This window comes from Phalacrocorax aristotelis, chromosome 33, assembly GCF_949628215.1.
Source record: "Phalacrocorax aristotelis chromosome 33, bGulAri2.1, whole genome shotgun sequence".
NCBI lineage: Eukaryota > Metazoa > Chordata > Aves > Suliformes > Phalacrocoracidae > Phalacrocorax > Phalacrocorax aristotelis.
The window spans coordinates 33393-50696 of NC_134308.1; the positions used below are offsets into that span (position 1 = coordinate 33393).

The window sequence follows — 17304 nt, forward strand, 5'->3', positions numbered from 1 at the left end:
GTCGCGGGTGGGGGCGGCTGAGGAGGAGGAGGAGGAGGAGGGGGAGGAAGGGGGTGGCGGGGGAGGTCTGGTGGCGGCGGGGGTCTGGCAAAGGGTGTCGGGCCGGTTTTGGGCGGGGGGGAAGGTCGGCGTGTGGGGGGAGGGAGAGCGGGGAAAGGGTGAGAGGAAGCGGGAAGGGGCTGGTGCCGGGGCGGGGAGGAAGGCGGACCCTGGTGGGAGGGGGGTTTAGCTCTGCCTTTGACCAGCCGCACGCCCCCGGGGCGGGGGTGCACCGTACCCGGAGGCACTGCAATACCGGGACGATGCGCGGAGCGGAGGGAGCAAGCTCCGGGTCCAACTCCCGGCGCCAAAAATCCGTTTAATATAAAGTCCTCTCATCGAGGACGTATCAGATATTAAACTGATAAGAACAGATACTACACTTGATCTTAGCCAAAAGGCCGAGAAGCGATACCCTCCGTTTCCCCACCGACCCCACTCACCCAACGACCCCCGCCCACAACTCACGGCAGCTCTCCCCGCCGCGCCCCGCCACCCCCGCCCCGCTCCCCGCTTTCTTCCCCGCCATTTCCGCACGGCCCCGCCTGGCTCCGCGCCCCCCGACCGCCGCCGCTCCCCGGTGACCCCCCGCAGCGCGTCCTCCCGTCGCCCCGTTCTTCCCCAGCCTGGGTCCTTATTAGCGTAACCCCGCCTTCTCTCCCCCAGGCCCCGCCCCGCTCGACCCACACGCCCCGCCCTTCCTCCCTCCCCTGTTGGACCCGCTCCCCTCGCCGGGTCTGCGCGGCTCTGCCCGCCCTTGATTTGCATGCGCCACGCCCCTTCCCCGCCTCCTCGTGGACGCGCTGCCCGCTCCCGCCCCCTCATTTGCATGCCCCGCCCCGCCGTGGGAGGTGCCGCAGGTGCCCGGGGCACAGGCGGGCGGGCGGGCGGGGAGTGCGGGGCGCCCGTGCGGCGCCTGCCCCGCCGGGACGCTCCGAGCCGCGGTCCGGGATCACCGGGAACGGCCGGCGCTGCGGCAGCGGAGCCGCACCGGGGCGGTCCGGCGGGCACTGCCGGCCCAGCGGGGCCGGGATATTGTCGGATCTCCCGCTCCGCCGCCATCTGGTCGCGGAGCCCGGCCCGGGCCGGCGGGGGGGAACCGACCCCCGACGGAGCGCGGGGCCGCAACGGCGGGGACTCCTGGCGGCCGGTGGGGCGTGGCTATGCCTCATTAGCATAACCACGCCCCCGATCGAACCGCCCCGCCTCACCCCTTCGCCCTCCCCATAGTCCGCCCAGGGTTCCCATACGCCCCGCCCCTTCGCGGGCTCCTCGCGGTGACCCGATTGGTTCGCTGCACGCTGTGATTTCCATTCGCTCCGCCCCCATCGCAGCCCACCGCCCGTGCTCCGCGCGACTCTTTGCATACGCCACGGTAAGCAGCGATGCCATTGGCCGGGTCCAGCTCCGCCCCAGCCGAGGCCCCGCCGCCCTCGGCTCATCCCCGGGGGCCGCCACCGGAGCGGGGCCGGGGGGCTGCGCTCGGCCGTACCGTAGCGACGCGGAGCCGCCGGGGAGGGCCCGGCCCGAGGCGGAGGGAGCGGAGGGGCCGTGGAGAGCGCCGAGCCCGAGAGGTGCCAGAGTCTGGCCAGGAGGCTCCGACTCTTCCCCCCCTTCCCCCTCTCGGGGGTAGGTTGGTTCCTTCTGCCTTTGACCAGCTACAGGTCCCCGGGGCGGGGGTGCACCGTACCCGGAGGCACTGCAATACCGGGACGATGCGCGGAGCGGAGGGAGCAAGCTCCGGGTCCAACTCCCGGCGCCAAAAATCCGTTTAATATAAAGTCCTCTCATCGAGGACATATCAGATATTAAACTGATAAGAACAGATACTACACTTGATCTTAGCCAAAAGGCCGAGAAGCGATACCCTCCGTTTCCCCACCGACCCCACTCACCCAACGACCCCCGCCCACAACTCACGGCAGCTCTCCCCCGCCGAGCCCCGCCACCCCCGCCCCGCTCCCCGCTTTCTTCCCCGCCATTTCCGCACGGCCCCGCCTGGCTCCGCGCCCCCCGACCGCCGCCGCTCCCCGGTGACCCCCCGCAGCGCGTCCTCCCGTCGCCCCGTTCTTCCCCGGTCAATTTCTCTATTAGCATAACCACGCCCCCATCCCACTCTGACCGCTGTAGTTTGCATAGCCCCGCCCCCTGCTGGACCCTGTGGGTCCCCACAGGGCTGGGCAGGGGGAGTACCCGGACGCCTGGGTTCCCCACGGCGCTTAGGGGTGCTACTTCCCTTGTTTGAATATCCCCCAGGGACGGCGACTCCCCCACCTCTCGGGGCAGCCTGTGCCAACGCCCGGCCGCCCTTTTGGGGAAGAAATTGTCCCTCGTCGCCAGCCTAACCCTCCCCTGAGGCAGCCTGAGGCTGTCTCCCCTCGTCCCGTCGCTTGGGAGCAGGGACCGACCCCCCCCTCACCCCAGCCCCTCTCAGGCAGCTGCAGAGAGCGAGAAGGGCTCCCCTCAGCCCCCTCTTCTCCAGGCTAAACCCCCCCAGCCCCCTCAGCCGCCCCCCAGCACACTTGTGCTCCAGACCCTGCCCCAGCCCCGCTGCCCTTCTCTGGACACACTCCAGCCCCTCAAGGGCCTTCTTGTCCCGAGGGGCCCAAACCTGAGCCCAGCATTCGAGGTGGGGCCTCGCCGGGGCCGAGCACAGGGGCCCCATCCCCCCCCCACCCCCGCTGGCCACGCCGGTGCCGGCACAAGCCCGGGCGCTGGTGGCCACCTGGGGATAGTGCTGGCTCATGCTCAGCCAGCTGGAGAAAGGGGACCCCCTCTGTGCAGCCGGGGAGGCGCAGAGACACCCCTCACCAAGCTCGAGCTCACCCCCATGGATGCAGATGAAGACCCGGCTGAGGAGGATGAGTGCAAATGGTGACAAAGGCCAGCATGGCCACCGAGGCCAGGAGGATGCGCAAAGCTCTGCTTAGACCGGCTCCACTGCCCTGGCACCCCTGCCATGCTGGGGGCCTGCATGGCATGGACCCCCAGGTCTTTGGGGGTCCGGCTTTGGGACCCCCCCATTTACCAGCACCACCTGCAACTCCACATCGGCCCTGATGGGGCACAAAAAGGCCGCTGCCACTGTGGCAATGCCCAAACAGAGCGTGCCGGATTTAGGGGGAGGGTCTCCCCAAGTTTTCACCAGCCGTTTGCCCCACAAAGCAGCCAGACATGGGGGCGGCTCATGGTTTATTAGGCAGCGACAAAGGGCAGACGGTCCCAGCCACCCATCACGTCCTAAAGCTTGCGGTAGGCGCCGACGGTGACGTCGAAGAGTCGGGGGTTGCAGAGTTGCCCCCGTTTGTCCAGCAGAAAGAAGAACGGTCGCCCCTTCACCTTGAGGGGGATGGCGGCCGGCACCTCGGAGCGGTGAGCTCGGCAGGAGATGTGGCGTAACGGGACGGTGAAGGTGGGTCCCTGACCCAGCCCCAGAGGTCCGTGGGTGCTGATGGCCACCTCCGTGCCGCCCCGCAGCAGTGTCACCCGGCGGACGGCACGTAGTGGGAACAGGCAACCGGCCGCCACGATCAGAGAGCCTGCGGGGGGATGGACGGACGGACAGGACGAGGGCATCAGGGTGGCCTCCGGTGCCGGTTGGAGTCTAGTTTGCTCCCCTAGGCCCAGCCCTCTCCCCAAGGCCTGGTACCCTCCTCTTCCCCTAGGCCCAGTCCCCTCCCCTAGGCCTGGTCCACTCCCTGATCTGCTCCCCTAGGCCCAGTCTGCTCCCCTCCCCTAGGCCTGGCTCACTCCCCACCCTTAGGCCTCACCTGCTCCCTCAGGCCTGGTCCATTCCCCTGAGCCTGATCTCCTTCCTGACCTGCTCCCCTAGGCCTAGCTCGCTTCCCACCCCTAGGCCCGGCTCAATCCCCTCCCCTAGGCCTGACCTCCTTCCTCACCTGTTCCCCTAGGCCCAGTCCCCTCCTCTAAGGCCTGACCTGCTCCCTTAGGCCTGGTCCACTCCCCTAAGCCTGACCTCCTCCCCGAGGCCGGGCCTAAGTCCCTCCCATCCCCACCAGCTCCCGCCCCGGTACCGAGGGTGAGGCACGAAGTGGTGAAGCCCAAACGCCATTTATGGTCGCGGGGCCGAAGCGGATCGTCAGGACCGACACCGGGAGCGGGACTGGGAGGCGGGCGAAGCGCCGTGAAGGCAAAGTGAGCTAGGTAGGCCCAAAAGAGACCCTGCCCCGCGCAGAACCACCCTGCCAGGCGGAAAAAACGTCCCCGTTCGTGTCGGAACAACACCACGTCCTGCGGCACCGCTGTCGCCTCCAACACCGCCGCCGCCGCCGCCCGGGCCCTCGCCGCCGCCATCACGCCCGCTCCGCCTCTACTTCCGGGTCACCGACTTCACCTCTACTTCCGGTGCCGGGCGCCATCTTTGTGCCGGGCTTGAAGCCAAACGGCCTTCCCTCCCTTCCCTTAAAGGCGCAGCGCAGCCCGAACGCACCAGCGTTAACACGGGTCGATTTATTGATTTATTTACAAAACGATGGGGAATAAAATGCCGGGGGATAGGGGGAGGAGCGGGGGAGGGGGGAGGGGGGGGGAAGGGGGCGCTGCTCACTTGAGAAACGCCACCTCAGGGATCTTCCCTTCCAGCTGCAAGAGAAAGAGAGTCGGGGGCTCAGCCAGGGGCTGGGGTGCCCCTGGGGGGGGGTGGCCTGACTCAGACCCCTCCCCCAAACCCACCTTCAGCTGGGTGAAGACCTGCCCGGCACGGCCATAGTCCCAGTCGTTGTCCTGCAGGCACCTGGAGCATAGGAGAGAGTGAGGCGACAGGGTGCCGGGGGTAAAGTCCCCTCCCGGCTGGGGCATGGGGAGCCCCCTGCTGTGGTGGGATGGGGGGGGGGCCAGGACTCACTTCTGGGACCACTCGATGTTCATGCCCGACTGCATGGAGAAAGCGGCCAGCATTTCCTGCTGCTCGGCAGAGAGTGTGGGCACGGGGCTGGAGGAAGGGGTGGGCGCCGGCATGACGAAGGCCTTGCGGATCTCCTCGGTGGTGGCGTTGCGGACAAAGAGCTCGTCGTTAACGATGCAAAGCCTGGGGAGGGGGAGAGAAAAGAGGGGTGTCCCACGCTGCCGCTGGCGTCCCTCCCTCCCAGATGTGGTTTGCTGGGACCTCCAAGGCCACCCAGAGCCGCTCGCCCAAGACCATGACCCAGCGGACCTTGAAGATCCCCAAGGATGGAGGCTCCACCACCAGCCAAAAAGTGTCTCCCGACATGCTGAGGGACCCTCCTGCGTCCCAGCTCCCTCCAGTCCCATCACTGGGCACCACAGTAAGAGCCTGGCTCCAACCAGTGTGCCCAGGTGGCCAAGAAGGCCGATAACCTCCTGGCTTGAGTCAGAACTAGCGTGCCCAGTGGGATGAGGAGTGGGATTGACCCCCAGTGCTCAGCACCTTGAATATTGTGTCCAGTTTTGGACCCCAAGAAAGATATTGAGGTGCTGGAGGGTGTCAAAAGAAGAGCGACGAAGCTGGTGAAGGGTCTGGAGAACAAGAGAAGGAGCTGAGGATGTTCAGCCTGGAGAAAAAGGAGGCTGAGGGGAGACCTCATCGCTCTCTACAGCTCCCTGAAAGGAGGTTGGAGAGAGGTGGGGGCCAGGCTCTTGTCCCAGGCGACGGGACGAGAGGAAACGGCCTCAAGTTGCACAAGGAGAGGTTTAGATTTCTTTGAATCACAGAATGGTCTGGGTTGGAAGGCACTCGTAAAGCTCATTTGGTCCAACCCCTCTGCCATGAAGAGGGACATCTTCAATCAGGTGAGGTTGCTCAGAGCCCCGTCCCACTCAACCTTGAATGTTTCCAGGCATGGGGCACCCACCACCTCTCTGGGCAACCCGTCCCAGTGTCTCACTGCCCTCGACGTAACAAATTTCTTCCTTAATCTAGTCTGAATCTCCCCTTTTTAGTTTAAAGCCATTCCCCCCCTTCTCCTGTCACAACAGGCCCTGCTAAAGAGGCCGTCCCCATCTTTCTGAAAGGTGCAGAAAGGTCTTGCCGGAGCCTTCTCTTCTCCAGGGAAACCAGTCCCAGCTCTCTCAGCCCTTCCTCACAGAAAAGAGATACTCCAGCCCCTTCCTCATCCTCGTGGCCCTTTGCCGGACTCGCTCCGGGACGTCCATCCATTCCGGGAAGCGACGCCACGCAGAGCCGCTCACCGGCACCTCCGGTTTTCGATCCGCAAAAGTTTTTTTTCTGATCCTGCTCATCCCCTCCCACCCACCGACAGCTTCGCCGTGAAGCGGGGCCAGCGCCGAAGCGCCGGCTGACGTCCCGGTAGCCGATATCCGCTGCTTACCCGGCGTTGCCGGCCGGCACGGCGATGAACATGCGGGTGAAGGCGCGTACCGAGTCTCGGGATTTGCCGTCCACTGTGGGAAAGAGGGAGAGGAGGTGGCGGGAGGTGCTGGGAGGAAGGCAAGGTGGTGGTGGTGGTGGGGGGACACGGCGGGGTGAAGCTCACCTTCCTTGAAGATCCCGTGGACGGCAAAACACAGCAGGGTGTTCTGAAAGAGAAGGGGGTGCGCCGGGTGAGTTGGGGGCAGCTCGGTGCCCCGGAGGTGGGGAGGGGGCTCCCCCTGCTCACCGTCTGCGCACAAATATCCACCACGAAGGAGTTGATGTCGTGTTGGGTCTTGGGGAGCTCGTTGAGGAAAGCCACTACGTTGAGCCGCGTGTGTTTGAGCAGCTTGAAACGCATGGCTGGGGAGGGAGAAGAACGCTGAGCCCCCACAAACACACCCCATGGCCCCCCACAAAGGGTGGCGCGGGGTGGGGGTGCAACGGGGGGGTGCTTACTGGGGTCTTTCAGCTTCTTCACGTTCCTGCTGTCCTTGAAATACTCGTTCAGGCTATTCCTGCGGGGACAGACACCTGTAAAAGCTGCGCCGGGGCATGGGGGGGGTGTCCCCACTGTTACCCCCGAGAGCAGCAGCGAAGGGGTCGTACCTGGGGGGGTTTTGGGGTCCAAAGGGGATGCTGAGGGAGCAGCAGGCCCCGTCGTGGTAGGCGTCCAGCAGCCCCTGCCTGTCGCTGGAGTCGTAAATGGAGTAATACCTGGGGGACACACACACACACATGGAAGGGTGAAGGGGGATGAAAGAGGGTGAGGGGGGATAAAAGAGGGTTGGGGGCGAGACCCCTGCCCACTCCGGAGCTGGCACTCACTGCTGTAAGAACCGCAGCACCAAGACCTTCAGGTCATCTGAGCCGAAGTAGCTGCCCTAAAAGTGGGGGGCACAGTGGTTAACCCAAGCAACAGCCACCCCCGCCAAGTCCGGGATGGGGGCAAATGCCCCCCAGCCTCGTCCCTACCTTGCAGGCTGGCAGCGTCGTGGGGGCCTCCACATCAAAGGCGATGGGCGGAGGGAGCTCGTGGCCGTCCTGGAGGGGAGGCAGAGACGGGGATGGGTAGCAAACCTCTTCCAGCCCCCCAGCAGGGCTCGACATCCCCCTCCTGCCCCCCAGCAAGGCTCAGTGTCCCCCCCAGCCCCCTCCTGTCCCCCCAACAAAGACCAGTGTCCCCCCCAGCCCCCTCCTGCCCCCCAGCAGGGCTCAGTGTCCCCCTGCAGCCCCCTCCTGCCCCCCAGCCGGGCTCAGTGTCCCCCTGCAGCCCCCTCCTGCCCCCCAGCAGGGCTCAGTGTGCCCCCCTCTCTCACCAGCCGCAGCAGCTTCGGGAAGCGCTCTCTGACGGAGCTGCCGAGAGGGAGCAGAGTCAGTGCGGTGGCCGGGCTGCCCACCGGGGCCAGGCCTTGCCCCCATGGCAAACACCAGCCCCCTCCCCGGGACCCCTCCCCGCACTGCTGCACCCCTTCCCTGCCCTCCCCAGAGCCGTAGGGTTGCGAGGGCACGTGGCGGGACCGCCCCACGGCTGCCTCTCCCCTCCCTGATGCCACAGCCCCCTTCCTGGGGGCCTGGCGCCATCCTCCCCACCCCAGGGCTGCCCCTGCCCCTGGGGGGGGTCTTGGGCTGCATCTGATGAGGAACCGAGGGCCCTACGGGCCGGCTCAGGACTTACCTGGCTCGTACTCACCTGGGTGCGGACGCCCAGAGGAGAGGGGAAGGGGGGGAAGAGGAGAAATCCCCACCGGTCGTGGTGCAACCGTTGGCATGACTCGGCTGTTTACAGCTGCGGAGCCCCTGCGTTGGCGGGGGGGTGGGGGGCCCCAATCGGGCGAGCAGCGAGAAGGGGTGAAGCAGGAGTGGGGGACAGAGGGGTGGGTAGCGCAGGGTAGAGCCTCTTCTCCTTTGTGCCGCTCCCTCCCGGCCCCAGGAGCGTGTTGGGCTCCGGGTATGGCCGCATCCGGAGCCGAGGCCCTCGCCCGCGCTGGGGGCCGGCGTCGGCGCGCCCAGGGGTGCCGCGGGGGGGCCTGCCCGGAGCGGGCTGGAGGCCTGCGCCAGGCCTGGGATAACGAGAGCCTCCCTGCGCCGGCCGCGGCTGGGCGGCGGCGTTTGGCCACTGCACGGCTGTGCCTGTCTTAGGTTGTTCCTCCCGTGAGGAATCTTACCCGTCTCTGGCTAGCCAGCCATCGTCGAGGGCCAAACGCGGGCGCAAGGGGTGGGATAGCTCCGTGGGGGGAGGCTGGGGGCACCGACGTGATGCCCCGTGCCGCGACCTGCAGCCCCTGAAAGCCCGTGGAAGGGCGGAGCGGTGTCGAAAAGCCCCGTCTGCGCGGCAGAGGGGTGGGAGCAGCAGGAAGGGAGCGGGGAGAAGAGGCTGCGTACTCCAAGGGAGGACAGGGAAGGGAGCAGCGAGGATGGGGAGGAAGAAGAGGGGAGAAAGCAGGGCTCCGAGCAGCTGAAACAGATCCACCGTCCTCTGATGGACGGGCGATGGCCTGTCCTGGCCTCGCACCACGACCAGGGGCTGTGTGGGAGCCTGGGGTGGGGTGTGGGGGTGTCCAGGCACCAGCGAGCAGAAGGCACGGGGTGTATATGTGGGGGAGGGGGGGACGGCCTCTCTTCGTCCTGTCGTGCTGCCCCCCGCGGAGCAGGGGCGGCCCACGGGCCCCTAGGGCCGCCCCAAGGCTAACACTGACCTGATGTAGGTGGACTGGTCCCGAAAAGCATCGCAGAGCGGGTTTCCGTCGAGCCAAAGCTCCTCCAGTTTGAGCCCCTTCACCTTGTCCAGCTCCCGATCCGATTTCAGCTGCAGGGAGGAAGTAAGGGGGAGAGGGGGTGAGGGGCCGGGGGGAGGAGGGGAGACACGTGAAAACTGGGGGGGCTCACGTGGCACCCACCTCGTTGCGAGAGAGGTCGAGGATCTTGAGGCCAGCGGCTTTCTGCGCCAGCTCCGACAGGTCATCCAGGCGATAGAGCTTGTTGCTGCTCAGGTTCAGGGATTGCAGCTGCGGGGAGAAAGACGAGGATTAGGAAGGGGGAAGGAGAGAGAGGGGTTGGGGGGGTCCAGCTGGTGCTGCCGGAGCTGGGAGAAATGTCCCGTCCTCACCTCGGGGATGTTGTCCTCGATGATACGCAGCACAACCAACATGCAGCTCCGCTGGTTCAGCACCACGTCGATGCTCTGCGACACCAAATCTACAGGGGGTGCGTGTGTTTGTGTGGAAATGGGGGGTGAGGTGCTGCCTGCCGCAGCCCCCCTCCCACCCTTTGTGTCCCCGGGGTGGTGAACAAACGCTTACCTGGGTCGACGCGGAGGCTCTTGAGGTCTAACGCCCGCTGTGAACCATCATATCTCTTGCTCATGCACAGCTGGGACAACGCAACGAGGATGAGAGCGGGCTCTGCCTCTTCCGCTTTACCCAGAGCCCACACCCGGCCGCCCCACTCACCTTCAATTGCTCAATCTCCTCTGGTTTCAGCTCGTTTTGCAGGGACTGAGGTGGAGCTGACGAGTTGATAATTATCACCACCTACGAAAGGAGCGAAGCAGACCGTGAGGCAGCGCCAGGCCGGCAGCAAACGCGCCCACGCAGAGCAGGGAGGAACGGCCGTGCCGTGAGATCGCTCCCGCGGGATGCAGACCCCGGCAGGAGCCGCAGACCTTGTAGTTGTCCCTGTCGGTGATCTTGCGGGAGACCTGCTTGAGGGCGCTGGCGGTGGTGGCATCCTCCACGTAGAACTGGGCCCGGTTGTGGCTGTAGTGGAACTGAAAACGGGATGGGTTGAGGTCTGGGTGGCAGCTCCCGCAGAGCTGGAGCACAGCGGACGTCCTGGGGGACGCGTGCCCCTCGCCGCAGCCTGCCAAACCACCCCGACCTCCCCGAAACGGGAAACGAAACAAAACCCAGGCACCTGGGCCCCTCGCTCACCTCGACGGGAGTGAAGGGGACGCTGCAAAGGTTCTGGATGGAGCTCAGCAGCCACGACTTGTCGTATTTCTTCCCGTAAGGGATCTAAAGAGACAATTTGCCCGGCGTCACGGCGCAGGCAGGGGCGGCAAGAGCGCACGCTGCTTGAAAGCTTGTGGAGGAACTGCCACGGTCCTGCCCAGGCCACGTGTGTTGCAGCTGGGCAGAATGCAGCTGCTTTCTGCGTATGCCCAGGAGAAAAGGAAGCGAAAAAAAAGCAAGGAGAAGAAAGAGAAGAAAGAGGAAAGAGGAGCGAGAAAGGAGAGAGGAGCGAGAAAGGAGAGAGGAGCGAGAAACAGAGCAAAAAAGGGAAAAGTAAAGAATAGAATATACTTTTTCCGTTGGAAGGGACCGACAACAATCATCTCGTCCAACCGCTCCATCCCTTCAGGCCTGAGTAAAAGCTAAAGCTTGTTGTTAAGGGTATTGTCAAACCACCTCTGGAGCCCTGCCAGGCTTGGGGCACCGACCACCTCTCCAGGAAGCCCGCTCCAGTGTCTGACCACCCTCTCAATCAAGAAACGCTTCCTCACATCCACTCTGAGCTTCCCCTGATACAGCTTTCAGCCATTCCCAGGCATCCTGTATCCTGGATCCCAGGGAGAACAGCTCAGCACCTCCCTTCCCCACGTCCCCTCCTCGGGAAGCTGCGGAGCGCAAGGCGGTCACCCCTCAGCCTCCTCCTCTGCAAATGAGACCAGCCCAAAGCCCTCAGCTGCTCCTCATGGGACAATCCTCCCAGCTTTGCTCCCTCCTCTGCCTTCAAATTCACACTCAAGTACCTTCAAATCCTTTTTAAAAACAAAGGGGTCACAATACTTGAGGCGAGGCCGCACCAAAGCTGAACCCAGCAGGACAATCCCTCTTAACCGGCTGGTTCCGCCGTGTTTGATGCTCCCCAGGGTGTGGTTTGCCCTCGCTGCTGGCTCCTGTTGAGCACTCCTGGATCTCTTCCTGCACAGCAGGTCTCCAGCCACTCCTCTCCCTATTTATCCTTGTGCCCAGCGTTACTCCGTCCCAGCTGCAGAATCCAGCGTTCGGATTTGTTAAATTTCATCCCACGAATCAGAAACCAGAACAATCACAGAGTCGTTTAAGTTGGAAAAAACCTCTAAGACCATCAAGTCCAACCTTTAATGCCACGTCCACCACTAAACCCCGTCCCTCAACATCACATCTTTTAAATCTCTCCTGGAATAGCGACTCCACCGCTTCCCCGTGCAGCCTGTTCCAATGCTTGACAACCCTTTCCATGAGGAAATTTTTCCTTATTTCCAACCTAAACCTTCCTTGGCACAACTTGAGGCCATTTCTTCTTGTCCCATCGCTTGGTACAAAAGCCTGATCCCTTCCAGGTAGCTGTAGGGAGCGATAACATCTCCCCTCAGCCTCTTTTCTTCTAGGATGAACATCCCCAGTTCCCTCTGCTGCGCCTCATAAGACTCTTAACACGGAAATGGGGTGACACTGGCCACGATCGCTGCCCCAACGCCGCAAAATGGGGGGGTCGGGATATGTAACGGTGGCTGCGATCCCCATCCCTATGCCTCTTGCTCCACTCACGGTGATCTTGAACCAGTTCCTGCGCCCGCCGTCACGGCTGGTGCTGCTGCTCCGCTCCGGAGTGGGAAGATCCCGTCTGACCGTGACGTGGATGTTGTTCGTGCGATTTGGCCGCGGCCCGTAGGGCAAGCTGGAAACAGTGAGGTGAGATTGGGGGTGAGCCCTGAACCACCCCCAAACCCTCCCCAGCCTCGGGGCAGTTCTACAGGGCTCCCACACTCACTATCGGCTACGAGGCCCATCGTGGGCCTCGCTCATAGGGACATCACCGTCGTCTTCCTCCAGCCGCGCGCGAATGCCGGGCCCGCTGCGGCTCCGGGGGTGGTGGTTCATCTCACTGTACATCTTTCCACGGAACGGGCCGCGACCCTTCTTCCTGCGGCCCGAGAAACCTCGGCCACCGACGCGGTCATCGTGCTCTGCCCAGGCAGCACCGCCATCAGCTGCTGCACCAGGACCCTCCCGGCCCCGGGGTCCCCCTGCTTCAGCCCCCCATCTCGTTCCTTTGGCCCCACCCCTTCCCTTCGGGCCCCCCTCCCCAAGCCCCGATCCCCCCACTTAAGCTCCCCTCCTCTCTCCCCAGGTCCCCTCATCTCTTCTCCAGCCCCCATCCCCTCTCCCCGAGCTCCTCTCCTCTCTTTCCGCGCCCTCTTCCCCTCTCCCCGAGGTCCCATCTCTCCCCATCCCCCCTCCTCCTCAGCTCCTATCCCCCCTGCCCCTCTTCTCTTACCGAGCCCCCAGCCCCACTCCTCTGGGACCCCATCCCCTCTCCCAGCCCCCTCCCTCCAGGCCCTCGGCCCGGGCCCAACGCCACCTCCAACCGCCGCCACCTCCACAACTCCCCTCCTCCACCCCACCCGGGCCCGGGTGTTTCCCCCCAACCGCCCCCCGAGCCCCCTCCCTCCCCTCCGGGCCCCGCCGCCCCGGGCCTCGCTCACCGCTGTAGCCCCCTTTGCCCTCCTCCGCCATCACCGTCCTCCGCTCCCGGCACCGCGGCCTCACCGCCGCGCCCCACCCCCCCCGGGCGTCACTTCCGCCCGGAGGTCACTACCTCTGCCCACCCGCGCCGCGCATGCGCAGCCACGCCCCACTCCGAAACTCTCAGGTCGCCGGTTCGAATCCCGCCCCGGGAAGAAGAGGCAGCGCAGAGCAAAAGCGCCTCGAAACCGGGGTCGCAACGTTTTAATGGGGGGGCTGCAGCCCCCGGGGGGTGGCCCGCAGCTTTACTGGGGTTCACAGCCCCCCCACCCCAGTCCATCCAAGGGTCCTACAGCTTTTACTTGGGTCCACAACCCCATCCAGGGAGCCATGCGGCTTTACTTGGGTCCACAGTGCCCCATCCCGGGGGGGTCCCACGGCTTTAACAGGGTCCACAACCCCTCCGGGGGTCTGCAGCCTGGGAAGGGGGATGGCAGCATTCCTGGGATTCCTGGCCCACCGGGAGGGGCCACACAGCCACCATGACCAGGCAGAGACGGGGACCGGCCTCGGCGTAGGCTGCGGGACCCTTCAGAGGGAAGTTGGGGTGCTGCCCCCCACACCCTGGCCCAGCCTGGCCCCTGGTGGGACAACAAGAGGGTCCCCGAGGCAGGTTAGGGTCCCCGAGGCAAGTTGGGGTCCCAGGAAGGACCCTACCCCATCCCCACGCAGATGTCCGTCTCCGAGCCCCGCAGAGCACGGACTGAGTCCGTCTGTCCCGGCCGGTGGGACAAGGGAAGGGGGAAAAGGACGTTCAGGCCAGGAAAACGACAAAGATGATGAAGAAAACGATGAGGATGAGGAAGATCTTGACCATCAGCCAACGGTTGGACGTGACCGACTGGAAATACTTGAGGATCTCCCCGTGCGCCGCCTCCACGTTCAGCTGCGCGTCCTCCACGCTGGCGTCGATCCTGCAGGCGGGGAGGGTGGGACAGTGAGGGAGATGGATGCCAAGGGGACGGACAGACAGACCAAAGGGATGGACAGGCGGATGTAGAGGGGAGGGGGTCCAGTACCTCTGGATCGTCTCCTCCTGTTCCTTCACCATGTGTGCCAGCTGCTGGAAGATGGAGCCCAGCTCCACGATGGTGGATTCGATGTTCTGCATCGTGTCTGCCCGGCTCTGGATGTAGGAATCCTGCGGGAGAGCGGGGACAAGGTGGGGGTCATCGGTCCCTGTGTGTCCCCCACCATAACCAGGTCATTTTTAGGGGGTATATGTGTGTGTGTGTCCCCTCAGGGTCACATCCCCACCTGCTCGTCGATCAGCTGTAGCTGCTGGCTCGTCCGCGCGTCCATCTCGATGGCCACTGCCCCAGAGCGCTGCGGCTCGTCCTGCAGCACCGCTGAGCTACCTGCGGGGAGAGAGGCGGCTGGGGCAGGGCCTGAGTGGCATGTTGGGGTGGGACAGGACACAAAGACACTCCCCTAGCCCCCCTTTACCTCCCCCCCAAAATCCCAGCACTCACCCAAGTTGCTGGCAGCGAGGGGCAAAGCGGAGACGGGGGAACGGGAGAAGTGTTCGCGGCGGCTCCGCTGCTGCTTCAGGTTCTGGGGGTGGGGGGGGTGGGGGTGGAAAGGGAGGGTCAGAGCAGGCAGGGGCATGTGGGGGGACACAAAGTGGGGTGGGGAAGGGCAAGGCCTCACCTCTGTCCGCACCTCCAGCACCGATTTGAAGTCGTTGGACATAGAAGCCAGTTTGGACTGGGAGAAGAGGAGGTGGGGAATCAGCCACTGGGGGGGTGGGGAGTGTATTTTTCCCCCAGAGCTGTCCCCACCTGCAGCGACACCACGACGGTGTTGGAGTGGGTCTGGACATGTCGCCCGCTCTGGCCCCCCCTGGCCCGCACCACCTCTTGCAGCTGCGCGATCTGCTTGTTCAGGCTGTTGATGTCCTGTGGGGGGGGAGGCAAGGGGGGACGGGTGGGTCAGGGACACTCCTTAACACTCCCCCCCCCACCCCAACCCCCCCCCGACCCCCCACCTGCTTGATGATGTAGGTCAGCTCCTCGATCTCCACTGCTTTGTCGTCGAAGAGGGACTTCCGTTTGGCCACTGCCAGCGTCGGCCGGGGGACACAGAGGGGGAGGCAGATGTCAGGGCACCCCCTCCCTGTGCCACCTGCACCCCCCAGTCCCCCCAAACTCACGGATCGTCAGCTTCTCCAGCTTGGCGAAGGTGTTGCTGAGGTCCTTCCCGATGCGCCTGGCACCAGAGAGGGACACGTCAGAGCTGGGGTGTCCCTGGCACCCCCATCCCATTGCACCCAAGGACCCCGACCCCCCCGTCCCCCCGTGCCTATGGACCCCATCCCCCTCCCCCCGTGTCCCTGTCCCTATCCCCTTAGCACCCCATCCCCCTCCCATCCCATCCCCCCACGTCCCTATCCCCATCCCCCTTCCCCTCCTGCCCCCCCCCCGTCCCACCGCACTCCATCCTCCTCCTGCCCCTGGGGACTCTGTCCCGTCCCATCCCCCTGCACCCCATGCTCCTCCTGTCTCCCCTCCAGGACCCCCCAATCTCCCTGCACCCCATCCTCCTCCCACCCCTGGGGAACCCATCTCATCCCCCAGCACCCTGTCCTCCTCCCATGCCCCTCCTTCCCACCCCCAACATGGGGAACCCCCATCCCCCAGCACCCTGTCCTCCTCCTGCCCCTCCCCAGGACCCCATCCTGTCCCCCTGCACCCCATCCTCTTCCTATTCCCTTCCTGCTCTCCCCAACCTGGGGACCCCCCTATCCCTGTTCACCCCATCCTCCTCCTGCCTCTGGGGACCCCATCCCATCCCCCTGCACCCCATCTTCCTCCTGTCCCCCCTCCTGGACCCCTCAATCCCCCTGCACCTCAGCACCCTGTCCTCCTCCTGTGTCTCCCCCCAGGGACCCCATCTTGTCCCCCTACACACCAGCATCCCATCTTCCTCCTGTACCCCCCTCGGACTCCCCAATTTCCCCCCCCCACCTGTGGACCCCCAATCCCCATGCACCCTAGCACCCCCCATCCCCCTCCTGTCCCCCTCCCAGCACCCTGCCCTCATCCCATCCCTCTCCTGCCCTCCCCCCATCCTGGGGACCCCCCAGAACCGTGTCCTCCTCCCGCCCCTGGGGACCCTGTCCCATCCCCCTGCACCCCATCCTCCTCCCATCCCCTTCATGTGTCCCCCCAGGAGACCCCCACCCCCCCCACATGGGACCCCCCAGAATCCCGTCCTCCTCCTGCCCCTGGGGACTCTGTCCCACCCCCCCCCCCCCCCCAAGGAGCCCCCAACCCCCAGCACCCGAACACCGCCCCTCCCCGTCCCTCCCCCTCACTTCGCCATGAGGCTGAACTCGCTGCGCTGCCGCCCGGGGCCCGGGGCCGCTCTGCCGGGCTGCGCCCCCTCCTGCAGCGGGGAGACCGGGGGGAGGGGTGGGTGTGTGATACCGGGGAGGGGGTGCAGGGGGTCCCCCGGTTGGAGGAGGGGTCCCCTACGGTGGGGGAGGGGCAGGGACACCCACCTGCCGGCCCTGCAGGGATTTGCAAGCGGAGAGAAACTCCTGGGTCCGATCGCGACACGACATGGCGTCCGGTGGCGGGGGGAGGGGCGGCGGGGAGGGGGCGGCGAGGGGGGGTGGGGGCACGGCCTGTGTTTGGGGGGGTCCCAGGTAAACGCCCGGTTCCCGCTGCCTAGAGCCGTGCCGGCGCCGCGCGTTCATCGGGGCTCATCACCTGCCGCTGCGGCGGGAAACGGTGGGGAGAGTCAGCGACCGGCCGGGACCCCCCGCCCCGGTCCGGCGTGTCCCGGGGGAGAAACGGGGTGGAAGGGGAGGGGGTGTTTACCGGAAAGGCGGAGCTGACGTGGCCCCGCCCCTCCCGCGCACTCACCGGGACTTGGTTCGGGCCTGGCGCCGCCGCCGCCGCCACCGGGATCTACCGGCCGCGCTGACGTCACTGCCACGTCGCTTCCCTTCCCCCTCGTCAGCATTCCGGAAGTCCGGCGCGCTATAGCTCGGTAAGTTCTCTAAGAGACCGGAAGTGCCCGTCAGTCCTCCGGAAGATGGGCGCTCTATGGGCCAGCGGTCCTCCAGGACGCCGGAAGTGCTCCGGGAAGGCGCGCTCTGGAGCGAGCCCTAGCGACGGGCCTCGCCCTTAGCAACGGCTTGGGAACGGGACAGCTCCGCCCCTTAGCGACAGGTCCCGCCCCTGGAGGCCAACGGGGACGAAAGGCCCCACCCCTTAGCAACAGGCCCCGCCCTTATGGACTGTCAGAGACTAGAAAGATCCCACCCCTGGAGACCCCCGAAGAGTATAAAAGCCCCGCCCCTTAGCGACAGGCCCCGCCCTTGGAGAGCCCAATGACTCCGCCCATAGCAACAGGCCCCGCCCCATGGCAACAGCCACCCATCCTAACAACCAGGGC

At 65.4% G+C, this 17304-nt stretch overlaps 3 protein-coding genes and 2 non-coding genes across 5 annotated transcripts; all 5 read right to left on the reverse strand.

Moving 5' to 3' along the window:
- Positions 1 to 261: 261 nt before the first annotated feature.
- LOC142049192 (U2 spliceosomal RNA) lies at positions 262 to 452 on the reverse strand. Its single transcript, XR_012657628.1, has one exon. It is a non-coding gene; the product is annotated as a U2 spliceosomal RNA (small nuclear RNA).
- A 1261-nt stretch (positions 453 to 1713) lies between these two features.
- Positions 1714 to 1904, reverse strand: LOC142049189 (U2 spliceosomal RNA). The gene has a single exon (XR_012657625.1). It is a non-coding gene; the product is annotated as a U2 spliceosomal RNA (small nuclear RNA).
- A 1312-nt stretch (positions 1905 to 3216) lies between these two features.
- TMEM223 (transmembrane protein 223) lies at positions 3217 to 4389 on the reverse strand. The gene is made up of 2 exons (XM_075076628.1): positions 4074 to 4389; positions 3217 to 3578 (listed from the first exon to the last, which is right to left on the reverse strand). Exons 1-2 carry the CDS (start codon positions 4351 to 4353, stop codon positions 3280 to 3282), a joined length of 579 nt encoding a protein of 192 aa, XP_074932729.1. The 5' UTR covers positions 4354 to 4389; the 3' UTR covers positions 3217 to 3279.
- A 115-nt stretch (positions 4390 to 4504) lies between these two features.
- NXF1 (nuclear RNA export factor 1) lies at positions 4505 to 12949 on the reverse strand. The gene is made up of 21 exons (XM_075076627.1): positions 12861 to 12949; positions 12146 to 12341; positions 11923 to 12052; positions 10321 to 10404; positions 10053 to 10157; positions 9841 to 9921; positions 9691 to 9760; positions 9498 to 9586; positions 9289 to 9396; positions 9088 to 9197; positions 7708 to 7744; positions 7364 to 7432; positions 7217 to 7272; positions 6998 to 7105; positions 6848 to 6906; positions 6636 to 6751; positions 6513 to 6555; positions 6348 to 6420; positions 4904 to 5086; positions 4732 to 4792; positions 4505 to 4641 (listed from the first exon to the last, which is right to left on the reverse strand). The coding sequence occupies exons 1-21, from the start codon at positions 12889 to 12891 to the stop codon at positions 4603 to 4605; spliced, it is 1848 nt and encodes a 615-aa protein (XP_074932728.1). The 5' UTR covers positions 12892 to 12949; the 3' UTR covers positions 4505 to 4602.
- Positions 12950 to 13087: 138 nt separating this feature from the next.
- STX5 (syntaxin 5) lies at positions 13088 to 16905 on the reverse strand. Its single transcript, XM_075076639.1, has 11 exons — positions 16770 to 16905; positions 16403 to 16619; positions 16217 to 16287; positions 15053 to 15108; positions 14888 to 14958; positions 14682 to 14798; positions 14551 to 14607; positions 14373 to 14454; positions 14158 to 14258; positions 13920 to 14041; positions 13088 to 13814 (listed from the first exon to the last, which is right to left on the reverse strand). The coding sequence occupies exons 2-11, from the start codon at positions 16598 to 16600 to the stop codon at positions 13655 to 13657; spliced, it is 1035 nt and encodes a 344-aa protein (XP_074932740.1). The 5' UTR covers positions 16601 to 16619; positions 16770 to 16905; the 3' UTR covers positions 13088 to 13654.
- Positions 16906 to 17304: the final 399 nt, after the last annotated feature.

What these genes read in the sequence shown, in the direction of transcription:
- TMEM223 (XM_075076628.1), bottom strand. Translation starts at nt 4,353, where the DNA reads ATGGCGGCGGCGAGGGCCCGGGCGGCGGCGGCGGCGGTGTTGGAGGCG. An exon ending in CACTTCGTGCCTCACCCTCG is followed by an intron (nt 3,579 to 4,073) that starts GTACCGGGGCGG and finishes ATCCCCCCGCAG; the next exon opens with GCTCTCTGATCGTGGCGGCC.
- NXF1 (XM_075076627.1), bottom strand. Translation starts at nt 12,891, where the DNA reads ATGGCGGAGGAGGGCAAAGGGGGCTACAGCG. An exon ending in GGGCAAAGGGGGCTACAGCG is followed by an intron (nt 12,342 to 12,860) that starts GTGAGCGAGGCC and finishes CTGCCTGGGCAG; the next exon opens with AGCACGATGACCGCGTCGGT. An exon ending in CGACGCTGCCAGCCTGCAAG is followed by an intron (nt 7,273 to 7,363) that starts GTAGGGACGAGG and finishes CCCCACTTTTAG; the next exon opens with GGCAGCTACTTCGGCTCAGA.
- STX5 (XM_075076639.1), bottom strand. Translation starts at nt 16,600, where the DNA reads ATGAACGCGCGGCGCCGGCACGGCTCTAGGCAGCGGGAACCGGGCGTT. An exon ending in CCTCGCTGCCAGCAACTTGG is followed by an intron (nt 14,259 to 14,372) that starts GTGAGTGCTGGG and finishes CTCTCCCCGCAG; the next exon opens with GTAGCTCAGCGGTGCTGCAG. An exon ending in CAGGAGGAGACGATCCAGAG is followed by an intron (nt 13,815 to 13,919) that starts GTACTGGACCCC and finishes CCCCGCCTGCAG; the next exon opens with GATCGACGCCAGCGTGGAGG.